This window comes from Hemiscyllium ocellatum, chromosome 4 (genome assembly GCF_020745735.1).
Source record: "Hemiscyllium ocellatum isolate sHemOce1 chromosome 4, sHemOce1.pat.X.cur, whole genome shotgun sequence".
In the NCBI taxonomy this organism is placed as follows: domain Eukaryota; kingdom Metazoa; phylum Chordata; class Chondrichthyes; order Orectolobiformes; family Hemiscylliidae; genus Hemiscyllium; species Hemiscyllium ocellatum.
The window spans coordinates 68,166,528-68,190,431 of NC_083404.1; the positions used below are offsets into that span (position 1 = coordinate 68,166,528).

The window sequence follows — 23,904 nt, forward strand, 5'->3', positions numbered from 1 at the left end:
TGGGAATTTGTGTTGCAAACGTTTCGTCCCCTGTCTCGGTGACATCCTCAGTGCTTGGGAGCCTCCTGTGAAGCGCTTCTGTGATCTTTCCTCTGCCATTTGTAGTGGTTTGAATCTGCCGCTTCCGGTTGTCAGTTCCAGCTGTCCGTTGCAGTGGTCGATATATTGGGTCCAGGTCGATGTGCTTATTGATTGAATCTGTGAATGAGTGCTCATCTACAGATTCAATCAATAAGCACATCGACCTGGACCCAATATACCGACCACTGCAACGGACAGCTGGAACTGACAACCGGAAGCGACAAATTCAAACCACTACAAATGGCAGAGGAAAGATCACAGAAGCGCTTCACAGGAGGCTCCCAAGCACTGACGATGTCACCTAGACAGGGGACGAAACGTCTGCAACACAAATTCCCAGCTCGGCGAACAGATCCACAACAACGAGCACCCGAGCTACAAATCTTCTCCCAAGCTTTGAACTGAAATTGTACCCAACATTATTACCAGCACAGGTTTGATTGAAATGTTCAACAAAGAAATCTGTATTATTTTTCATTTAGCAAGCAATAAAAAAGAATTAAACTTAAAAGTCTCTGATATTGGAAGTTGTAAAAAGTGTGTAATTTCAGAAGCACATATACTGAAATTACTTCACAAGGGGATCTTGAACAAATTTTGTGGGTATTTTACTTTGCTTTTTTTAATTTGTTTGGGATCTCAGCATGAGCAAACCATAATATGAAATTTTGTTAGTCTCAGATAAAATGAAATCTACAGCTTGAATTTTTACTCTCAAGGTCAATGCAAAAGGCCAAAACCTCAATTCCCTGTATCTATCTGAGGGAAAAGATGTCCTAAATAATAGTCTCATTTTTCTGATGGTGGGAGGTCTGATGCAAGCTAGAGTCAATTCAGAGGTGAGAACATGTGCTGCTTAGTGCTGAAGCTGGTTAAAAGGCCTGCTTCTGAGCTCTTCAACTTCTTCCCATGTTTTATTTAAGATTAGGTCCTCCAACCTTCACCATTCACTTCCTCAGAAACCCCTCCCCCATGCCCCAAAACTTGATAACTCATACTTAAAAAAGACCCTCAAATCGTCTATGACAACTTTTGCCCCCTTCCCAACCAACAGGCCCTTTCATCGTCTCCATGCCAACCCACTCATTAAACCCTATGTCTCTATTAAATTCAGTGTAAATTTACTACTAACTGTGAACCCTCTGTGCCAACTCACCCAATATCTTCATTGGGAGCCTTGAAACGTAAACAGCAGGAGCAGGATTAAACCATTCAGTCCTTCGAGTATGATCATGGTTGAATCTCTATCTCAATGCAATATTTCTGTTGCCTCCCTATGCTCTTTCATGCCTTTTAAAATTGTCTCTTTTTTGAATATATTGCTTGACTTGGCCTCTACAGTCTTCTGTGGTGTAGTATTCCACAGGTTCACTCACAATCTCAGTTGTAAGTGGCCTGCCCTGTATTCTGAGATTGTCCCTTCATTCTCGACTCTACATCCCAGGAAACATGCATTTAGCCTGTCGATCCCGATTAGAATTTTATATGTTTCAATCAAGTCTCCTCTCATCCTTCAAAACTGCAATGAATACAAGCCCAACTGAATCAATCTGACCTCATCCCTGGTAATAACTTATGAACCTCTGCTGCACTCCAAACATGGCAAGTATATTCTTTCTTAAGTAGAGAGATCAAAACTGAATTGAATATTCCAGATGCGTGATAAAACGAAACAAGATTCTCAGTATCTATTGCAGACATGCTCTCATTGGAGACAAAACACACTCATTGATAAAATGTCATTAAGTACAGTTAATATCCCTTAAGTACTTAATTCCCTGTAAAACAAACATTTGTTTTTGTAGCCTTACATCAAAGATAGCTAATCCCTTAATAACAATGTGGAATAGTAATCAAACTGTAAATCTACAGCCCTCCACTTTGATAATGATGAGTTGTGGTAACGGTCAAATAGTAATAATACTATAATGATACCCCACTGGGTTATGTCAACATGCATCTATTAAAAGCGCAAGCATCTTTTTTAAAATTATGAGATATAGCTGGCTGTTTCCTTTTCAGAATGTTCAGGTAATTTGATAACTTCACAGACCTTATCTACCTTTTACAAGCATTCAAGTCTACTTCTAAAAATTAACTGTCACACGCTGTTGAAAAACACATTGCTCTATTAAAAATAGGGACAATTTGAACTCAGCACTGAATTCAATTGGCTCTATTAATCTGTGTTTCCTTTGTGTTTGAACTATATGCCACCTCCTTTCCCCTACCAGCAAACATAGGTTCTATCAAATAAGGGAGTGGTCTTTCTTGTTCTGTGGTCCTGGGCCATCTTGGATAAAGCACAGAATCTCTAAGACTCTACAAAAAAACGGTTGCAAGTTTGCTACCAGTTTGCAGAAACCATGATTATATTCAGGAGCTGTTTCCTGATATACATCCATTCTGAATCTTCAAACTTCCATTGCAGAAAAATGTCTACAGTTTCTTTGTTTCTAAGGCTATAAATATATGTATCACGAGAACTATCAGAATTTGGGGAAGAGAAATGGTTAAAAACAAAATTAGGAACTGCATCTCTTTGAATCAGTACCTCTTCATAAATTGGATAGTATGATTTTAATAAATCTCTTGCATGAGCCTGATTGTTTTGGTTTATTTTTCTGTAAATTGACAGTCACTTATTAGTGATAAACCTGTTTTTCAGACCTTAGAATCAAATCCATGTTTTCACTTGTTGCTCATGAGAAAAAAAATCATGCGGAGTCCTTCTGCAAAAGTACATAGGTCATTTGCAAAATATGTTCTTTTAAATTTTAGGATCTCAGCGCATCAGTGATAGTGAAGTCTCTGACTATGACTGTGATGATGGAATTGGGGTCGTTTCTTCAGGTATGAAAGTTAAACAAATGCATTCCTTTCCTCCTTATCCCAATTTATCCCACACATTTACAATTTCGGAATTGACAATTCTTCAATCAAAAATGCTTAATTGGTTTCACTGATTTCTGTAGATCTCGGAGCAGTTACGAGGTAAGGACTTCATAACTTAATATTCCAAATATAAGTATTTTCAGAATATAAGCCCTTCAAAGCCAAACAGAAGTTTGCTCATGTAGAATTTCTTGCTTGGTATAACGCAATAATGATTGATTTCATGCGTGTGTGTGTGTGTGTGTGTGTGTGTGTGTGTGTGTGTGTATGTACTTGGTGCGTGGGTTGGAAGAGATGTGCGTATCTATGGGTACTGCTGCCAGAGCCAACATTTATTGCCCATCCCTATTATCCTTTAAACTGTTTGGCTCTGTAGACCATTTCAAAGGGGGTTTAGAGTCAACCACATTTTTGTGTATCTGGAGATATATGTAGGCCGGATCAGGAAAGGTTGGCAGATTTCTTTGTTGAATTCCCTGCAGAACCAGATGGGTTTTTCTGACAATCAACTATGATTTCATGATCATCATTAGGTTCGCTTTTGATTGCAGATTATTTTTTAATCGAATTCCAATTTCACATCTGCCATGGATTTGAACCCATGTCCCTTGAATATTAGTCTTGGGTTCTGCAATACTTATGCCCATACATCACCACTGTTGACTGTCTGTCTGTTTTAATTATTTTGGTAGGAATAATGTGCAGGAATATGGGGGAAAAGACATCGGCACCCAGGTAATAGAATGGGTGCAGGCACAATTAATGGAATGGCCTCCTCCGCCATCTGTGATTCTGTGTTCAAAGAAAGTCTGAGATAGAAGTTTGACTTTAATGACCTTACAAAATGGGCATTACAAAACAACACTGTGACTGCAGTGGAAAAATCATCTGGTAGAAGTTCCCAATTGACCATTGCTCCAAACAAAATTGTACACTTCTCTGTTTTACTATTCTTTAAGAGTACATGTATAACAATCCAAAATTATTTTTTCCTTACATTTCTCACTGCAGATTATAGACACAATGGGAGAGATATTCAAAGTTCAACATTATCTGTTCCAGAGCAAGTAATGTCATCAAACCATTGTTCACAATCAGGCTCACCACTTCGTGGGGACAGTATGGGCAGGGCGCGTTCCCGATCCCCCAGTGTTCCTCCTCATCAAAGGTAGGGTTATAAATGGATCTAGAATACTGGAGGGAATGAAACATCTACTGGTGTATTGGTAAAAATATGAAAGGGTAAAGTTAAGATAATAGCATTGTCTACAAGTGCATTCTGAATTCAGCAGCTTATTTAAGAAAACTCAACAAAAATGTACAACTTGCTTACATCTATGGTAAAAATGCAAAAAAGAAAAGAGGCACTGCTGCGCTCTCAAGAAGCTGCTGGCCCTTTATAAGGACAATTTCAGTAGCAACTGGCATTATGTTTAAATCACACTTCCATGTTTGTATCAGTAGCATATCTCCATAGATTGATCCAAAAATTAGCAGTGAGAATCATCAGCAAAGTTCAGTACATGGCTCCTCTCTCGTATGGGCTGTACTTGGAATGTCTCTTTTCCCCCCTACCCCCATCCTTTTGCCCGCATGCCCTGGAAGTGGGATAACTGATGATAAAATTGAATGGCGTATCAATTGCTCTGCCTTCCACCTCCTCACTCCCATTCAAGTTTTCCCAGTAACAGACAAGGGGTTGGAAATTCACTCACTCATGGCCAACTGAAAGCCAATTAATGCTCCTTTCTGTGATTTGACCTATGGCAGGGAGCGATGTTCAGACCAAGTATTAGAACTCTTGCCTGACAAACATATAGCTGGAAAAAGAAGCATGATAGCGAAAAGAAAGTGCCCCATGTTCATCAAAATCTCACCCCACCCAAAAATAGTAATTTTTCCCCTGACTGTGTTCTGATAATCTTGGCCCCACTGACATTTCAGATGAAGTCTGGACTGCACAGGCTCCTCTTCATTAAGGAGTACATACAACAACAGGGATAGTCATTGCTTTCTGATGGAGGCAGAAGACTAGCCTCAAACCAGTTATCAACCCAGTGGCCATCATAAGTCTCCAAGACAATCCCAGCCAAAACAGAGTTGACCATCTGACTTTTATGTCAAAGCTGTTTTAACAGATTTGAAACTGGATAAACCCCAAGATCATATGAGATCTATTCTAGGCTGCTGTGGGAGACAACAGAGAAGATTGCAGAAGCTCTGACAATTTTCAAACCATCTGAGCACATAGGAGATGTGGCAGCGGAGAGCTAATGTTTCATTCAGAAAATCATTCAACAAAAGTGGTAGGGATAAACCAGGAAGCTACAGGCCAGTGAATCTAACAATTACGGAAAGGAATCTATTGAAAAAAAAATTCTGAGGCACAGAATTATTCTTCACTTGAAGAGGCAAGAGTTAATCAAGTCATCAGCACGGTTTGTTAGGAGATCATGTCCGATAACTTTTAAGTTGAATTTTTCAAAGATGAGACTAGGTTTGTGAGCGCAGTTGATGTAGTCTACATGGACATCAGTATGGCTTTTGTTAAGGTCTCACATAGTATGCCAGTCAAAAACCTAAGAACTCTTGGAATCCACGGCAATTTGGCAAATTCAATCCAAAATTGGTTTGGTAACAGGAAGCACAAGTTCCTGGTTAAAGGTCATTTTTACAACTAAAAGCTTGTGTCTGCTGCTGTATCACAGAGTGCAGTGTTAGCTCTGTTGTTTTTGCTGTGTACATTAAACCACCTACATTCATATCTAGATCATTGGTAATTAATTTCACATATGAGAAAAGAATAAATTGTAATAAATAGTGAGACGGCTGGACTTTAGTAGCAACCTTCAAACTTTCCATTAGCTGCCTGAAAGTGCGACCATGGTTGAGAGGCAGGAAGAATTTTAAAATCTAATTTAAATAGTTTTGTCTCCTTTACATTCACCATTAAAATGTTATCATATAAATTAACCAGTTCAGACATGTGATGGTAAACCTTCTTAGCAGATACGACTTGGACTTTGCTGAGAGATCGGGACAGTACATTTTTTCATGTAGAAAAGCATTTAGATGAATTCAAAAAGTTCATGGAATAGATGGAACAGTAAATTATGTGTTACTCTGTCGAAGTTTAGTCTACCAGATAATACCCATTGTTTTCTTCCGATTGCTATTATATGTTACATGTCACCATCTGTTGAGATTACAGTTCTGTTTATTGCCTTGCCATATTTTGGTTCTTGGTTTAATGCAATTGCCTAATTTCTCAGACAGTCACAAGTCTGAAGAATTCCCTACACTAGCAAGTGGTGGTGGATTCTTGAGTGTTTGTACGGCAAAATTGTTCTTGACTAACAGGGGAGTCAAAAATTATAGAAGGTGAGCAACAAAGTGGAGTTGAGGCCTCATCAGATCAACTAAGATCATATAAAATGGTATAGAAGGCTCCACTGGAAGAATATCCTATTAATGCTCTAATTTACATGCTTGTACGTTCTTATGTTCATAATCATCTTACAAGTACTTGGTTCTATTTGCACATCTGTTTTGAAGTTGTTTGTTCCTTGTGGGAGTTTTATGGGTTATTTAACAGTTTTCAATTGTTATAAAAGGGATTGTGAGTTCTCGTCATAAAATGCAAAGTGGAGACAGGCTGTGCAGAGTTTAACTTAGTCAGAAGGTTTAACTGTGTATGGATGAGTCATTTTGAAATATGAAAATTAGCTTTTTGGGGAATCAAGGTAGACCTTTTAACTTGCCTGCTCTGGTGCTGGCTGGACTCAATTTCTGATATTGCTAGAGAAGCTCAGCAGGTCTGGTAACATCTGAGAAGAGAAAACAGGGCTCATGTTTTCATTCCAGTACCACCTTCAGAACTGGACTGATACTTACTAGATTAAAAATGTTAACTCTGCTTTCTCTCCATAGACGTTGCCAGAGCTGCTAAGTTTCTCCAGCAATTTCTATCTTTGTTTCAGATCTTCAGACTCACTTTCTACCTTGGGTCAGCTATCTCTGGCAGCAAGTTGATCTCCAGATCACTTTACATTTGGACCCACGGGGAAGTTCACATCCTAGCAGATTCAAAGTGTAAAGGACATCTGGAAGCATTTGCCCCATCTACCGATGCCCACTTATGTCATGAAAATGCAGCCCTTATTGTTATTCAACTGTCTTCTTATCATATTCTCAAAAATCATTGATGCTGCCAAGGAAAGCACCTTGATCCTCTGGTATCATCAGTAGGGCATCCTGTTCCAGAATGGACAGAACTCTTTCCTCCAGTCAACTGATGTCCAATGTTGCAGAAGCACGGTCTGGCAGGATCTTGAGGTGTATAGTTAAAACCAGCAAAATGTAACTAAAATATTAATGTCTGTAAGCTATATTTGCTGAAACACAGCTGAAGACAACATATGCAATGTTAAGCAATTAAAATAGATGGAGGCTGGTACAATTGCAACATTTAAGAGGCATTTGGATGGGTATATGAATACGAAGGGTTTGAAGGGATATTGGCTGAGTGCTGGTAAGTGGGACTAGATTGGGTTGGGATATCTGGTTGGCATGGACGAGTTGGACCGAAGGATCTGTTTCTATGCTGTACATCTCTATGACTCTATATGAAATCAGTGACAAGGGAAATTGGTCTTCAATGGTATGACAGAACAGACGAGTGAATCAGAAGCCTATTTTACATATTACCATAAATTTGTAATGCAAAATCTGTTTGTCAAAGTAGAATGCCTTTGATTTGGATTATTGAGTTTTGGAAAAGGAAGTATCCCAAATTCTTAGAAAGCCACTATATTAATTGATTTATATTTTGCAGAAGCTCAGAGCTGGGTCTTAGAAGCAGTCGCTGTTCTCAACAGTACAACACTATCAGTCGAATGGACAGACACAGGATGCTGGATGACCACTATTCTCCAGAAAGGGAAAGGTAATTAGAAATTATTGGCTTGATTGTTATTTTTCAAGGAAGTTTGAGATATCTTTAAATATGTAACCAGTTCAACATAGTTTGGCTGTTATATGTGAGTGTGAGTAACTTATGCATCGTGGTTCAGAAGTTTGAGTATTAAGTGGCCTCAGAAGCTTTTTTTTATATAAGTGAGTGTGAGTGACTTACGATTAGTGCTTCAGAGATTTGAGTATTAAATGTCCTTTCATGTTGATCTGTTTGGTCTTATGCAATGCCTCCAAGTTTAATCTTGTTTAAGTTTTATTAACAAGAATTATAAAAGTTACAGTTAGGAAACATGCAGTTCCATAGGTATTTTCATAGTTAACATGACTAGTTTGTTGTTGGTCCTTGATTTTAATGGAGTCACAGCCCTCAGCGTGTTAATTAGCAGCACTTTTTAAAAAGCATGAATGTGGCAGTTAGAAAATAGTCTGTTAAATCCACCATATTAGTCAAGTTTAAATTTGCTTTGCTATTCAGCATTTAATTAGTTGAGCAATTAGTGTGTCCTCCACCAAGTGAATGTTCACTCTGTAACTAAATAATGGTGGAAAATGGCTTTCTGATCTTTATTATTTTGATTTGTAGGGAACTATAATACTGTTGATTGTACCAAGGATGCTGTGAGTTATTTTCAGTAGTTACTTCCAGCATAGCGAATATGTTGGTGCAATATTCAATTAAATGCAAGTCAGCAGAATAAAGGAGAATTATTGTTGTTTAAGTTAAAAGAAGTTTTAGAAAAAAGTATAGATTTCCAATAGCTGGTGTAATCACAGCATTCAGTGGAATTTTGTCAATATATTCTCTAACTGGAAGCATTGATGTTGACTTGTGTAAGGGATGGGGAAGAAATTTGAATGCTACCTTTTTTTGTAGATATATAGACAATAGGTGCAGAAGTAAGCCATTTTGCCCTTCGAGCCTGCACCACCATTCAATATGATCATGGCTGATCATCCTTAATCAGTATCCTGTTCCTGCCTTATCTCCATAATCCTTGATTCCACTATCCTTGAGAGCTCTATCCAACTCTTTCTCAAATGAATCCAGAGACTGGGCCTCCACTGCCCTCTTGGGCAGAGCATTCCACACAGCCACCACTCTCTGATGAAGCAGTTTCTCCTCATCTCTGTCCTAAATAGTCTACCCCATATTTTTAAGCTGTGTCCTCTGGTTTGGCACTCACCCATCAGCGGAAACATGTTTCCTGCCTCCAGAGTGTCCAATCCTTTAATAATCTTATATGTCTCAATCAGATCCCCCCCTCAGTCTTCTAAACTCAAGGGTATACAAGCCCAGTCGCTTCACCCTCTTCAACTGTGGCGTAATCACTTCACTCAACCTCCTTGTCAAAGACTCCTGAGCTAAAACCTCACTCTTCAATCCACGGGAACTTCCTTGGACCCTCTTTTTGGGGCAAGTCTGTGGACTTTTCATTTAGGTTAGAGGAGGAGGGTGGGAGAAAGGCCTTACTTTGTAGGACCTGGGGTCTAGAACACACCAACTCAAATAACAATCACTTACCTTCCCGACTGGCTTTGCGCTCCGACTTCACTTCTGCCCAGCTCCCACCGCTCTCTGCTGCAAAAAGACGGTTGGCGTCGAGGTAAGTTCTTAAATAACAATCACCTTCTCGACCAGCTTTGCACTCCGACTTCACTTCCGCCCAGCACCCCCCGCTCTCTACTGCAAAAAGATATATTTTATTAGTGACTCAGAACTTCCCCTTTATATCCCTGTTTACACCCTCACCACCATGCCATAATCATTTTGCATATTCTAGACATTTCTTGTTGAGGACCCAACACTTGGGCATCCTTCATTGCAAGACTTCTTTTTTCCTGTTTAATAACTCCTAGAGTGTGGTGCATGGTGTAACGCCCCATACCTCTGATTGACTAAATGATTTATGTGATATTGCTTTGTGAGTGTAACTTGATAAAAGTTCAAGTCTATGAGCAAACATAAATTTCACCAAGTGCTTCCACATAGGGAGGTGGAAAATTGGTGTGCCAATCATCCACAGCACATATGATGCATTAGTCTATGCCCAAGCTAGTGAGCTGCTTTGCTTTAACCCATTTTTTTGGCGATGTATTTTCTATTCATAGGGTAGACAGATAACATACCCTTTTTAAGGATAAATCAATAACATGTCTATGGCATTGCAGGAACTAGTCCAGAATCGGGCTCTACTTTTCAGGTGTGCCTTTGCAATGGGTTAATGAATCAAGCATACCAAGGCTCACTTTTACTGGCTCAGACATTTTCATATCTGATACTGTGTTTTAAAGCATGATAAAAGTCAAGCTTCATGTGAGTTTACCATAGTGTTAGTCGCTTAATTTGTGACTAAAACAAATACAGTGTTACTATAAGTAACTGTTTTTTTTCAAACTGATATGTTGCCTTCACTAAAAAGATTATTTTGCAGCATTTAAGCTCCTCTTGGCATTTAATTAGAAGCTATAACCTTCTCGGACCATCTGTTCATCAAATTTCTCTCCATTTTCTTCTCTTTCCTGCTCACTGATGCTGCTGACTTCTATTCCCATTCTTCAAATGCCATACATTTGTCTTTTCCATTACCTCCCACATCGCTGCAGTCAGTATCTTACACTACCTCGGTCCAGACACAGTCATGCCATCGATCATCATCACAAGGATTTCAGGTATACTGTATGGGTGTGCCGGTGTGTTTTTATAATGTGTTTTATGTATGAATAAATATTATGAGCAGGAATGAGCATCTGGACATTTAGACTAAACATGTTTTTTCTTAGTGGTCGGGCCTCATTTTAGTGGAAGGGGTTACTTCTGAATTATTACAATTGGGCTCCAACAATTCATTTTTTTAAAATGTTACTCACCAAATCAGTTAGATTGCTGGAATATCACCAAAATGTTTGTACTTATAAATATGCTGCATTTAACATGGGACCCAGAACGCTTGGATAAATTTTCAATGGCAGTTCTTAGCCTTGTTCAACCGCAGTAAGAGTTTGGCATAAAACAATAAGCAACATGTTAATTATGAATGTCATAATGGCGAAAAACCACCTGAATTATTGAGCCTAGTCACCACCAATTGTGGGAAATGTCATGATGGAATTCCGTACCTGCAAAGTATCATTTATATCATTATATCATTTTTACAGCTTGGAGCAGTACTTAAAATGTATTTGTCGGAAAATCAAGTATTTTTGGCCCATTGTGATACTATTTAAAACATTACAAACTACTCAGTCAGGTTGCTCATCCCTAATTATGCTTTAATTTGAACTTCTAGTTTTTTTCTTTTCTCTGAAGCTTGAAAATATGAGTAAGATGTACCTCTGTCAAAATGATGTAATTGAGGTATCAAACGTGAATTAACCATTGTAAAAGATTATTTTTTCTTTCCAGAAAACATTGCAGTAACATGGCAGCTCAAAGCAAAAATCCATGAAAAGTAAAAATATAAAATTAGTAGAGAATATGACCATAAATTTCTGAGAAGACAAAGGTCTTCTATATGCATCATACAAGACTATGATGAATATAGCATTAATTTATGTTCTGTTTTCAGAGACTGATAGCCTACTTCAATTATTTGGTTCATGAAATTAGAATGAAAATTATAGGAATTTTGGACCATTGGGATGTTTATTTAGAGCAAGTTGTTGTCCCTATAATGGCAACAAGAGAACTGAAGTATATAAACCATTTGGTGAAATAAAAGCATACTACTATGCATGCTGGTAATCTGAAACAAAGACAGAATACTTTTAAATACTGAGGAACTCAGCAGATCTGGCAGCAACAGTAAAGAGATAAACAGAGTTAGAGTTTCAAATTAGTATCACATTCCTCCAGGATTATTTGATGTGCTCTGGTAGAGTCTAGTTTTTTAACTTTACACAACCATGTTTCATTACTATTCAACTTATAGGCATCCTCACATAAAAATTATTACAATTGTATTAATGTGCTGTCGCTTTTCTCCCCCATTTCTTGTTGATTTTGTTTAATACCATTTTAACAATGGGTGCTGGTGACATGAACGAGTGAAATGGATGAGAGGATTTGTTGAGTCTAACAGAGTGAGAAACCTGAATCAACATTCATTGATACATCAGTTGGCAACATTTGAATCAGCAATCCTTCCACTTCATTAATTTCTTTTTACTAGTTCCTTTGATAAAGGATCAGAAGATTTTCCTTTGTCACTCACAGCTGTGATGTTGTGTGCTGTGTCACAAGGATTCTTCAGTGTGCCTTTTCTCTCACGAAATAAATAAGATGATGTGAATGAAATTCAGTTTATGCAGTATATATGAGTTTAGAGAGGCACAGTGGCTCAGTGGTAAGCACTGCTGCCTCACAGCGCCAGGGACCCGGGTTCAATTCTCCCCATGTCTGCGTGGGTTTCCTCCGGGTGCTCCAGTTTCCTCCCACTGTCCAAAGATATGCAGGTTAGGTGAGTTGGCCATGTTAAATTGCCTATAGTGTTCAGGAATGTGTTAGGTGCATTGGTCAGGGTAAGTATAGGATAATAGGATGGGGAGTGAGTCTGGGTGCGTTGCTCTTCAGTGGATCGGTGTGGACTTATTGGACCAAAGGGCCTGTTTCCACACCGTAGGGATTTTATGATTATGATTACATGGTGAGTGATGTTTTGACCAGGGCACCCATTATCATGCAAAATAATTTTGATACACCTACCTCGGCATGAAGCTGGTATAATAAAGAAATGGATAGGGCCCTATTCACAAAGTTGCCATGGAAGTAAAAGGGCCATGGAGACTGCCAATGTCTGTTGCAAACCCATGAATCCTGATCAATCAGTCTACATACTTGCCCTGAGAACTAAGACTGACAGGAAAAGTTGTGACTTAGTCTTATTTTAGTGGTAATCCAGTGCCCTTGGCTAATGTTCATGGGACATGGGCTTGAATCTTTTCATGGCAGATGATGAAATTAGAATTCATTGTCAGTTATTTTCAAAATTATGTCTGATTTACTCATGTCCTTCAGGAGAAGAAATTTGGCCTATGCATCTGACTTCAGACCCACAACAATGTGGTTGACTCTTAATTACTCTCTGAAGTGGCTAGAATGTCAATCAGTTCAAGGGATGGGCAATGAATCCTAACCCATGCAAGGATAAATGTAATAGATACTGCAGCATCTCTGTGCCAGTGATGGTCTGACCACTTAGCAGCCTTTTATCTTACTGTATGAATTGGTGTCCTTTTTTCAAGTTTGTTTCTTGTCTCCTCATCCTGTTGAGTTCAAGATGATGAGTTTTGACTGCATGTCTCCTTTTAGGAAAGTTTAAGGTCTCTACTATGAAGCAATTAGTTTTTGTTGTGTAGTTGATTTCCTAGGTAAACATTTTAGCAATATATGCATAGTGATAGTCACTGCATTTAGTGATTTTTGACCTATTTTTGATGGTCCTGCTTGATAGAGGAATGTTAGCCTAGGCACTTGGAGAACTCCTTATGTTTTTATTAACAATACCATGGGGACTGTCTTACACCAGAATCAGATTATGCTGCCTCAAATTAGCATTATCTGAAAGATGACACTTCTGATAATGCACTGTTCACTCATTACTGCACTGGAGTACCAGGTTGATTATTTGTTTAATTCCTTGAGCTCACATTCTTCAAATCTAAGGTAAGATTTTATTTAATGCAGTTGGAGATAAAACAACTGTCATCAACTATAAAACCGTCTAAAAGCTATCTTTTTGTCCAGCTTACTCTTCTGAACGTGATTCAAGTTTAGATTTATTAAAAGTTTGATTTGTGATGGAGTCACTTAGAGTCATAGAGATGTACAGCATGGAAACAGACCCTTCGGTCCAACCCGTCCATGCCGACCAGATATCCCAACCCAATCTAGTCCCACCTGCCAGCACCCATATCCCTCCAAACCCTTCCTGTTCATATACCCATCCAATTGCCTCTTAAATGTTGCAATTGTACCAGCTTCCACCACATCCTCTGGCAACTCATTCCATACACGTACCACCCTCTGTGTGAAAATGTTGCCCCTTAGGTCTCTTTTACATCTTTCCCCTCTCACCCTAAACCTATGCTCTCTAGTTCTGGACTCCCCAACCCCAGGGAAAAGACTTTGTCTATTTATCCTATCCATGCCCTTCATAATATTGTAAACTTCTATAAGGTCACCCCATAGCCTCCGATGCTCCACGGAAATCAGACCCAGTCTGTTCAGCCTCTCTCTCTAGCTCAAATCCTCCAACCCTGGCAACATCCTTGTAAATCTTTTGTGAACCCTTTCAAGTTTCACAACATCTTTCCGACAGAAAGGAGACCAGAATTGCATGGAATTGTCAAGAGTACAGATACAATCAACCTTTATTTTGAATTGTTTTAATGATCAACTACTATTTTAAATTTATTGCATAATGTTGGCTTGGCTAATTGTCTGCATTTGGTGTTATGTGCCATACTGGCTTGATTCAGCTGGTACTGATCATTCTGATATCTTATTTATTTAACAATCTTCTAATTCTCTGCGGGGGAATCAAAGTAAGAAGAAAATATATACAGTTGCTTGTCTTTTGTGTAGAGCTAAATTTAAGGTTCAATTATAGAGTTTCAGAGCAGCTATAGGAAACGATTCAATGTTTCTGAATGTTACTGTATTCTTTTTCCAGTGTAGTGCTGTACTATTTCACCATTGTAATCCAGTAGTTTCTGCTGCATTGCAGTTAAGATTCTAAGGATCCTTCAACGTGAACCCATTTGGTTTGCTTTGTTGAAGCAAAAGTATTCAGTGGTTGTTATGCTTTGTTTTTATTGAGCTGATTTTTATTTTGCTGAAATGTTTTGTTGACTAGTACAGTTATTGTTTCCATGCATTGTTCCTTATATTTGAAAATGTTGATGGAGCCATCATTATCTTATCTCACTTCTGTAACTTATTCCTGCTATCCCTTGGGGTTGTTTGGCCTCATTAAGAATTTTTTACTGGTACAGATTTGTCATTTTAATAAAGTCGCCTGCAGGAATGCTTCTCCGTCTTTGAAAGTGTGTGCTCTTTACTTCCTTCTCCAAGCTAGATGGAAATAGAATCCAAGTCTTGAGGCTAATTTGAGAAATTCACCAGTTCATTGTTTAATACAATACAGAAAAGACCCTTTGGCCCATCGAGTATGCACCAAAATAACTACAACTAAAGGTGCGCTAATCCCAATTTTATACAGTTGTCCCATGTTATGATATCTGAAATGCTCATCTTAATATTTTTTAGAGCTTGTATGATTTCCAGTCTCTACTACCTTCCCAAGCAGAGCATTTCAGATTCTGACCACTTGCTGAGTGAAAAAGTTTTTTCCAAATCCCCTCTGAATCTTCTGCCCCTTACAATAAAACAATACCCTCTCATGATTGACCTCGCAACTAACGGGAATATCTGCCTTCTGTCAGCCTGCCTGTACCCCTCATATCCTTTCTACACTTCAGTCATGTTCACTGCTCAGTCTTCTCTGCTCTAAAGTAAACAATCTACACCTATCTAGACTCTCCTTATAGCTCAGTTTCTCCATCCCAGGCAACATTCTGGTGAACCTTCTCTGTACCTGCTCCAGTGCTATTGTACCCTCCCTGTAGTAAGGTGACCAGAACTGCACACAGTACTCCAGCTGTGGACTAACCAAAGCTCTATATGACTCTCCTTGTCCTTAGACTCCTGTACCATGACTGATGAAAATGATTGTCCCATACGCCGCCTTAGCTATCCTATTCATATGCTCTGCCAGCTTCAGGGATCTATGAATAATTACCCCAAGATCTGTCTGCTTATACAATTAATGATAGGGCCCTAGGTAGTGTTGTAGAACAAAGAGACCTATAGGGTTCAGGTACACAATTTTTTGAAATTTGCGTCACAGGTAGACAGGGTAGTTAAGAAAATGTTTATCACACTTGCGTTCATTACCCAAACCTTTAAATGTATGTGCTGAAAAATGTGTTGCTGGAAAAGCGCAGCAAGTCAAGCAGCATCCAAGGAGCAGGAGAATCAACGTTTCAGGCATAAGCAGGTCGATTCTCCTGCTCCTTGGATGCTGCCTGACCTGCTGCACCTTTCCAGCAACACATTTTTCAGCTCTGATCGCCAGCATCTGCAGTCCTCACTATCTCTTTTAAATATATGTGTTGGGATGTCAAGTTGTATAGGACATTGGTGAGGTCTCTTCTAGAGTACTGTATGCAGTTCTGATCACTTATTATAGGAAGGCTATTATTAAACTGGAGAGGGTTCAGAAAAGTTTACCAGGATGTTGCAAGAAATTGAGGTTTTGAGTTATAAAAGTAGGCTGGATAGACTGGAGCTTTTTTCACGGGAACATAAGACGTTGAGGGATGATCTGATTGAGACTTGTAAAATCATATGAAGCATAGATTAGGCAATTGACAAAGGTATTTTCCCTAGGTTGGGGGAGTTCGAAACTAACGGGCATTTTTAAATTGAGAGGAAAAAGCTTTAAAAAGGACATGAGGGGCAGAATTAATCACAGAGAATGCTTCGTGTGTGCAAGGAATTACCAGAGAAAGTGATGGATGCAGGTACAGTTACAATGTTTAAGAGACATTTGGATAACTTCATGAAAAGGAAAGGTTTGGAGGGATATGGGCCAAGTGCAGGCAATTGACACTAGTTTAGTATGGGAACATGATTGGCATGGACTAGTTGGATCAAAGGGTCTGTTTCCATGCTCTATGACTCTAAACTATCCAGTGTCCTGCCATTCATAAAATACTCACTCTTGTTTCTTCTTCCAAAGTGCAGCAGCTCACACTTATCAGGGCTAAATACCGTCTGCTCATCTGACCAACCTATCCATATCTTCCTGTAATCTGCAACTATCTTCTTCGCTATTAAGCACTCTACTAATCTTGGTGTCGTCTGCAAATTTGCCAGATACTCCCCCCACATTTTCATCTGTATCATTTGGGCATATAGTAGTCCTAGCACTGATCCTTGTGGCCTCCAGTCACTCAAGCAGCCTTCAACTACAGCCTTTGTGTCCTATTACTAAGCCAGTTTCTGATCCATCTCACCAAGTCTCCCTTAATTCCATGAGCTTTAACCTCAGTTTCCCATGTGGGACCTTGTCAAAATCTTTGCTAAATGATAAAAGCCAAAAGCTACATCAACTGGACTTCCCTCATCCACACACTTGATCATATTTTCAAATAAAAACTGACAAATTTGTTTGGCATGATCTCCCTCTGACAATGCCATACTGCCTTTCCCTAATTAACACATGCCTTTCCAAGTGGGTATTAATTCACTCTTTAAGCAGAAACGTTTCCTTTTATTTTGTAAAGTATACTCTCTGCCAAAATTTCTCAGGAATAAACTGCTTATTATTCCTTACTAAGTTTACAATAGAAGTGTCAGTGTTTGAATGTGATAGTGGTTAGCTTTGTGATATAGCTGAATTTAAAAAAAAAGCAGAAATTCAATATATCAAGAAGAAATCAAATAAGTTATGATACCACTGGAAGGAATATGAATTTATGCAACATGAATTCAAATTGAGAGATGCAAAACTCGAGAATGAAATACATACATTGATATAATCTGAATTTAGTCATTTAAGTTGCTGTGCAGTTTTCCACTGATCATTTTGCATCATTTCTTGGTATACTTAATGATCATTAATCCTTTAATGAATGTCATTCTATGGAAAGAAAATGAGCACACTGCATGCTGCCAATACACAAAGAAGGAAATCATGTTCATTACACCGAACAGATACAAGGTGAATGATGACCTAATTGGTGTTATGGACCAGGCCAGACCCCCTCAAAACATTTCAAGGAGGTAGCCCAAACCCTAACTTTAATTGTTTTAAGCAAATGTAAGCTGGATAGTCCAGGAGTGATGCAGCAAGTCAAACCACTCATTTTTAACAAAACAGAATTTATCCACAGACCACTGACTGAAACATGAACAAAAGGGAACAGAATTTGGAATAACTTAACCGACTCTATCGCAATTTAATGATAATGTTGCAATTTCCTGCAACATCCCCATAAACACACTCCTTGGCAAAAAGGGAAACTTAAACAGAGGTTCTTATAAGGGAGATGTCAGAGAGAGAATCAGCATGGAACTTCTCTTCACTCAGGCAGCTGTTCCTCTCCTGGATCCCAGTTAAAAAACTAAACAAAAGCAGAAAAATCTCTGATTGTTGCCTTAGGCAATATCTGGTTAGCACTGCTGCCTCACAGCGCCAGAGACCCGGGTTCAGTTCCCGCCTCCGGTGACTGACTGTGTGGAGTTTGCACATTCTCCCCGTGTCTGCGTGGGTTTCCTCCACGTGCTCCGGTTTCCTCCTGCAGTCCAAAAATGTGCAGGTTAGGTAAATTGGCTTTGCTAAATTGCCTGAAGTGTTAGGTGAAGGGGTAAATGTAGGGGAATGGGTCTGGGTGGGTTGCGCTTCGACGGGTCGGTGTGCACTTGTTGGGCCAAAGGGCCTGTTTCCACGCTCTAAGTAATCTAATCTAATCTAATCTAATCTAATCTGTTAGCCATAATCAAAGTTGCCCTAACCCAGACAAATCAGAACCTCTGCCTAGTGAAAAAAAAACAAGGACAGCATAACCGTGTTAAAGGAGCAGCATCGCCACATCGGGAATAAACAAATAAAACTTTTTAAATTATATTTCTGTGATTCAAGGAAGATGCTGTTCTTGCTGGAATTTTGAAATAAAAACAGAGAATGCTGGAAGTAATCCGCAGGTCAGTTATAGCTGTGGAGAGAGAAGCAAGGGGGGGAATTTAAAAAGGGTATCTGGGGTTCCAGTGTCAGCCACTAAAACTGACAGCAATTTGTCCAATTCTATTTCTGGGAACCAAATTTAAATTCTACCTGATGATATAATTTCAGATTAATAACCTTGCCTCAGATCTTATTCAGTCACTTGTAATCATCTTCATCTGTCTGCTGTTTGGGTTATTTTCCTGATATCATTAATCCCTGCAAAACGTTGCCAGAGTTACAATTATGCTCCAGGTATTCATTCTGCTTAGTTATTGATAGTTTCACACAATCATACCCAAAACATGTTTTGTCTGTGAGTCACACTCTGGAATCCAGTATTGTTTGTTTATTTGTTTACTGATATCTGTTATTTCACCCTAATGTAAGTTGTTGAAAGTAAAAGAAGCTTTTTCAAGGGAACAACTTCAAATGTGAATAATGACAGGTTGATTTTGTCTACTCACTGAATGTACCACTGTTAATGTTATGATAAATTTCAGTCAACCGCTAATCAATTATCAAAACACCAAGTCTGTATTTTTCATATGAAGTTCCTCACCTATACTTGAAACTCATTTGAAAATAGTGTAGATTGGAGAATTGCACAGGATGCATTGTGGTCCCAAATTGATGAAAGCATTAAAGATTTACGTGAATCTTTATTCTCATATTTCCAATTTGCATTCCTTTCATGTATGTCATCCATATAGATTTGATATTCATTTGAAAAACAGGAAATCGTTAACATTATTGGGAAAGTAACAATGTAACATATAGCTTATTACCAGAAGTCCACGCAGCACTTCAAGAGCGTTATTTTTTCTAATAAGCAGCCTGAAATAAAGTTTGTATTCATAACTATGTTTTGTAGTAAGGTGGTTGTAGTACATAATGTAAATAGTTTCTGCTTACCAGCTTTATTTATTAGAAATTGTTTTTATCTAATATTAATTATAGTTATGTTTCTCTTTTATTTTATTTTTAGCAGCACGTACCATATAGTTTATCCTCTCTATCGGGAAGATGCAATAAGGTTACTTCGGTCCCAAAAGATGAACCGCACATACTCTGAGGGTGCTTACAATATTCTTGAGAGGTACTAAAACTGACATTAGTCTCGCTTTGTAAGAGCTATTTGTCTGTTTGCATCTGCCGATGCCAGAGAGATGTCTGTACGCAGCTGTGTGATGCAGTTGAACATATTTCCTGACAGGTTAGGTAGTATAGTAGTTAAATGTACAATAGTGAAGTGGTTATGTTATCAGACTAATGATTCTGAAGCCTAGACTGATAATTCACATACTACCATGGTCTTTTGCAGAGTTTAGGTTTGTTTCTTTTCAAAAACAGGATATGAAGATAAAATGACTGAAAGTAATCGTGAATTTATTAGATTCCTACAAGTCATTTGGTTCCTTACCATTCTTTTGGAGGTGCCAGTAAAAGTTCAGAGCTTAAGAAATCTGCAGGCTGCGCCTTTCCAGGGAGGTGGTAATTGAGCTGTGATGGGAGAGGATCTCAGTGGAAGTGATTATCAGTAAGTGTGAATGTCGCAGTTTGTTCCAGGAACATTCCAGGGTATCCTTTGGAGAGAATCATTGGTTTTCCCAGCCTGCGGTCCATCACTGCACCAAGCTGGTCTCATGCCATTTGGTACCAGATGCTAGGGCCTTTTACACTGCCTGCCCAAATTTAAGGATAGATACAATGGTTATAAACTGAAGACATATTCCTTGTTCCTATGTAGAATATGGCAGAAGAGACATCCAAGAACTGCCATGAAACAACCTGACCAGGCCCTAGAATGTTTGAAAATGTGAATCAGTTGCCTGGGTAAGACTAGTACAGCTCTTTTGAGTGTTCAGTTGAAGGTGTATTGCATCAATATGGTTTACTGAATTCTGTATATCATTACAAACAGAAATCAAAATTTTGGAACCTAGGAATCTTTTTTCCGGCAATACCTTGCTTAAGGGAGAAGGAGGGGGAGTCTACAGAGCAGGCAAAAAATGACAAAGCTAAAGAGTGACATCAGGCAATTACAATGAGACAACATCAGGCAGGCTCATCAAGGCAGTCATTCACAGAAAGACATTTTTCTGGAACCTTCCTTATGTAAACATTTCAATCTTCTTAATACTTTAACCTTTCTGACCTTCACTTTTGCGTCCTTACCATCTCATCAGTTTTACCATGACATTAGGCCAAGGCATGCTTAACACTTGGACCTCCTGGGTTCCAGAGATTTTCAGTATGCGTTCACTGGAGCACTGGCAGTTGCGATGAGTCAAATCACGCAGAAATGAGTAAAGGAGACATTATATGGTGTTACATATTGTGAGTGTTAGAAATACTTGCAGAGGACTGCGTGAAATGGATTGGCTTTCATCAGGCAGTAGAGTTTACAAAATAGTCTTTCAATAACATGACAATAAAATTTGAGCCTCTTCTTTGTTTGAGTACCATGTATTCTACTACTTAAACCTGATATGTAATAAGCAGTGTTATAACGAAGCATAACCGTGAAGACTGTACTTGTCCTTGCCTTCTCCTCAACTAATCTTCTCTTGTATATAAACATACGAATCAGAAGTAGGAATAGGCCAGTCAGCCCCTTCCGCCTGCTCCCCCATTCAATAAAACCATGTTTATGCCTACTCTTTACAACCTTTCAATCCTTTGTTCAACAAGAATCTATGCATCTCTGCCAAACAAATGTTCAAAACAGTCTGTTTCTGTTCCTTTTCAGGAAGAGAGTTCCAAAGACGCATGAACCTCAGAAGAAAATTTGCCTCCTCTCTTTAGCAGTGATCCCTAGTTCTAGATTCTCCCATAAGAGAAAATGTTCTCTCCACATCTAACCAGTCAAGCCTACTCAGGTGTTTTTATGTTTCAATCAAGTTACCTCTTATTTTTAAAATTCCAATGGATGTAAGCTTAATCTGTCCAAGCTTTCCAGCCATTTTAGGTCTTATTCTAGTAAACCTTCTCTGAACAGCCATCACCACATTTCCATCCTTCCTTAAATAATACTGTGCCCAGTACTCCAGATGTGGTGTTCATAATGTCCTGTATAACTGAAGCATAATCTCCCTACTATTATATTCAGTTCCCTTCATGATAAATGATAACATTCCATTAACTTTCCTAATTACTCTCTGTACTTGTCTATAGAACTAACGTTTTTGCAACTCATGCAAGACAAACATATCCCTCTGATTCTCTATTCTGTAAACTCTCACCATTTAGATAATATGCTTTCTATTCTTCCTGCTAAAATGGACGATTTCATATTTTCCTGCATTATACTCTACTTGTGATCTTTGCCTGCTCACAAACTGTCAGTATCTCTTTTGTAACTTTGCTCTGTCCTCTTCACAACTTACTTTTCTACCTATCTTTATGTTGTCAGAAAATTTGATAACCATACCTTCCATCGTTTCACCTGTCATTTATAAAAGTATAAACATTTGAGGCTCCTGTACCAGTCCCTGTTGCACACCACTCATTAAATCCCACCAATCTGGAAATAAAAACTCTTTTACACCAATTCTCTGCCTCTTGTTGGCTAGCCAATTTTCTATCCATGCTACTATACCATGAGATTTTACTTTCCATAGTAAACATATCAAATGCCATCTGTAAGCCTAAATACAGTACATTCAAGTCTCTTTCATTCATAGCATGTTACCTCCTCAAAAAACTTAAATAGATTGGTCAGATATGATTTCTCTTCAACAAACCATGTTGACTCTACATGATTATCTTGAACATATTCCTAATGCACTACTATAATTTATTAAATAATATCTTCTAACATTTTTCTTACTGCAAATGTTAAGCTAACTGGCCGGTAGGCTGCTGCTTTCAGTCTCCTTCCCTTTTTAAATAAAGAAAATACATTCACTACTCATATCTAATGAGAATGTCCCTAAATAAAAGGGAGTTTGGAAAATTAAAACTAACATATCTCAGTAGCCACTTCTTTTAAAACCCAGGAATGATGTCCTTTAGGCCGTGAAAAAAGAAAACTGGAGACATAGGCACCAAGTAAAGACTTTAAAGACTAGATATACTCCAATCCTACTCACCAATCTGCTGCATTACATTGGCAAAAAGCAACCAAATATCTTTCTCCTTCTTTTGCTGAAATTCTTGGAACTCTCAACATCAGCTGTCTAATGTAAGTCACACTAAGCTTAAGTCTCCAGTTTTCTTTTTTCAGGGCCTAATGGGCACCATTCCTAGGTTTTAAAAGAAGTGACTGCTAAGATGTGTTAGTTTTAATCTTCTAAACTCCCTTTATTTAGGGAAGTACAGTACATTCAATCCAAAATAAAGGGCATATCTGAGTCTGGAATATGAATCTTGTTTCAGCCAGTTCCTAATTCAGCTAATCTCTCTGTACACCGATAGGTAATAAACCTGATCAAAAGTCATGGCTATAGAATTTTAAAACTGGAGATTTTCACAAGTTAAAGCTTTAGACACTTTCGTACCCAGCAAATGAGCATTCTTAGTTAAGTGGAGAGGATCCTGACTCTGACCACCCAGAGCATACCTTAGGTTCTTGACTCTGACCAGCTCTGGACTGCTATCAGAGGTTGCCCTTGATTTCCTATGCTGGGAACCCTGAGTGAAGGCGATTTCCCCTTGACTTGACAGGGCTGCTGACAAACGTGACAAGCTTCCTGGCTTTGTGTCTGTGCTAAACAGCAAGACAAGACACCGGTACTATGAGACTGGTATCTCTAGCTGAGGGGGCAATTACAAAATGTCAAGGCAGGGATGTTGTAAATTGGCTCTGAGTGAGTGAACGCTATGACAGTGCCTGGAAATTCAGCCTGACCCAGATCATGAGCTGCATGCTTGTCTTTGCTGCAGCATTACAATGATATTTGCTGATGCAGCATTAAAATGCAGAAAGGTAGTGTAAGTGGATCGGGGATGTGCCATGAGAGGTGCCATATGTCACATGCAACTACCTGTGATGTGGGGTGTGTGTGGCTGTTTAACATGAAACACATCCTGAGATGTTGATGTTTGGTGACCAACATTAAGGTCATTCGGAGCACCTGATGACCTGAATCTGGCAGATGCTTACTCTGTTTTCTGTGTCAAGTTTTCCTGACATCGAGGTTGTTTGGCAAGTTTGGTAACAAAA

At 38.8% G+C, this 23,904-nt stretch overlaps 1 protein-coding gene across 1 annotated transcript in view; it reads left to right on the plus strand.

Moving 5' to 3' along the window:
- The window catches only part of rims2a (regulating synaptic membrane exocytosis 2a), an 839,749-nt gene that overhangs the window by 431,441 nt on the left and 384,404 nt on the right, over nucleotides 1-23,904 (plus strand). The window contains exons 17-19 of the mRNA XM_060824314.1: nucleotides 2,863-2,934; nucleotides 3,988-4,144; nucleotides 7,814-7,921. Of these exons, the coding sequence (XP_060680297.1) occupies nucleotides 2,863-2,934; nucleotides 3,988-4,144; nucleotides 7,814-7,921 (337 nt within the window). The remainder of the gene's footprint in view (nucleotides 1-2,862; nucleotides 2,935-3,987; nucleotides 4,145-7,813; nucleotides 7,922-23,904) is intronic.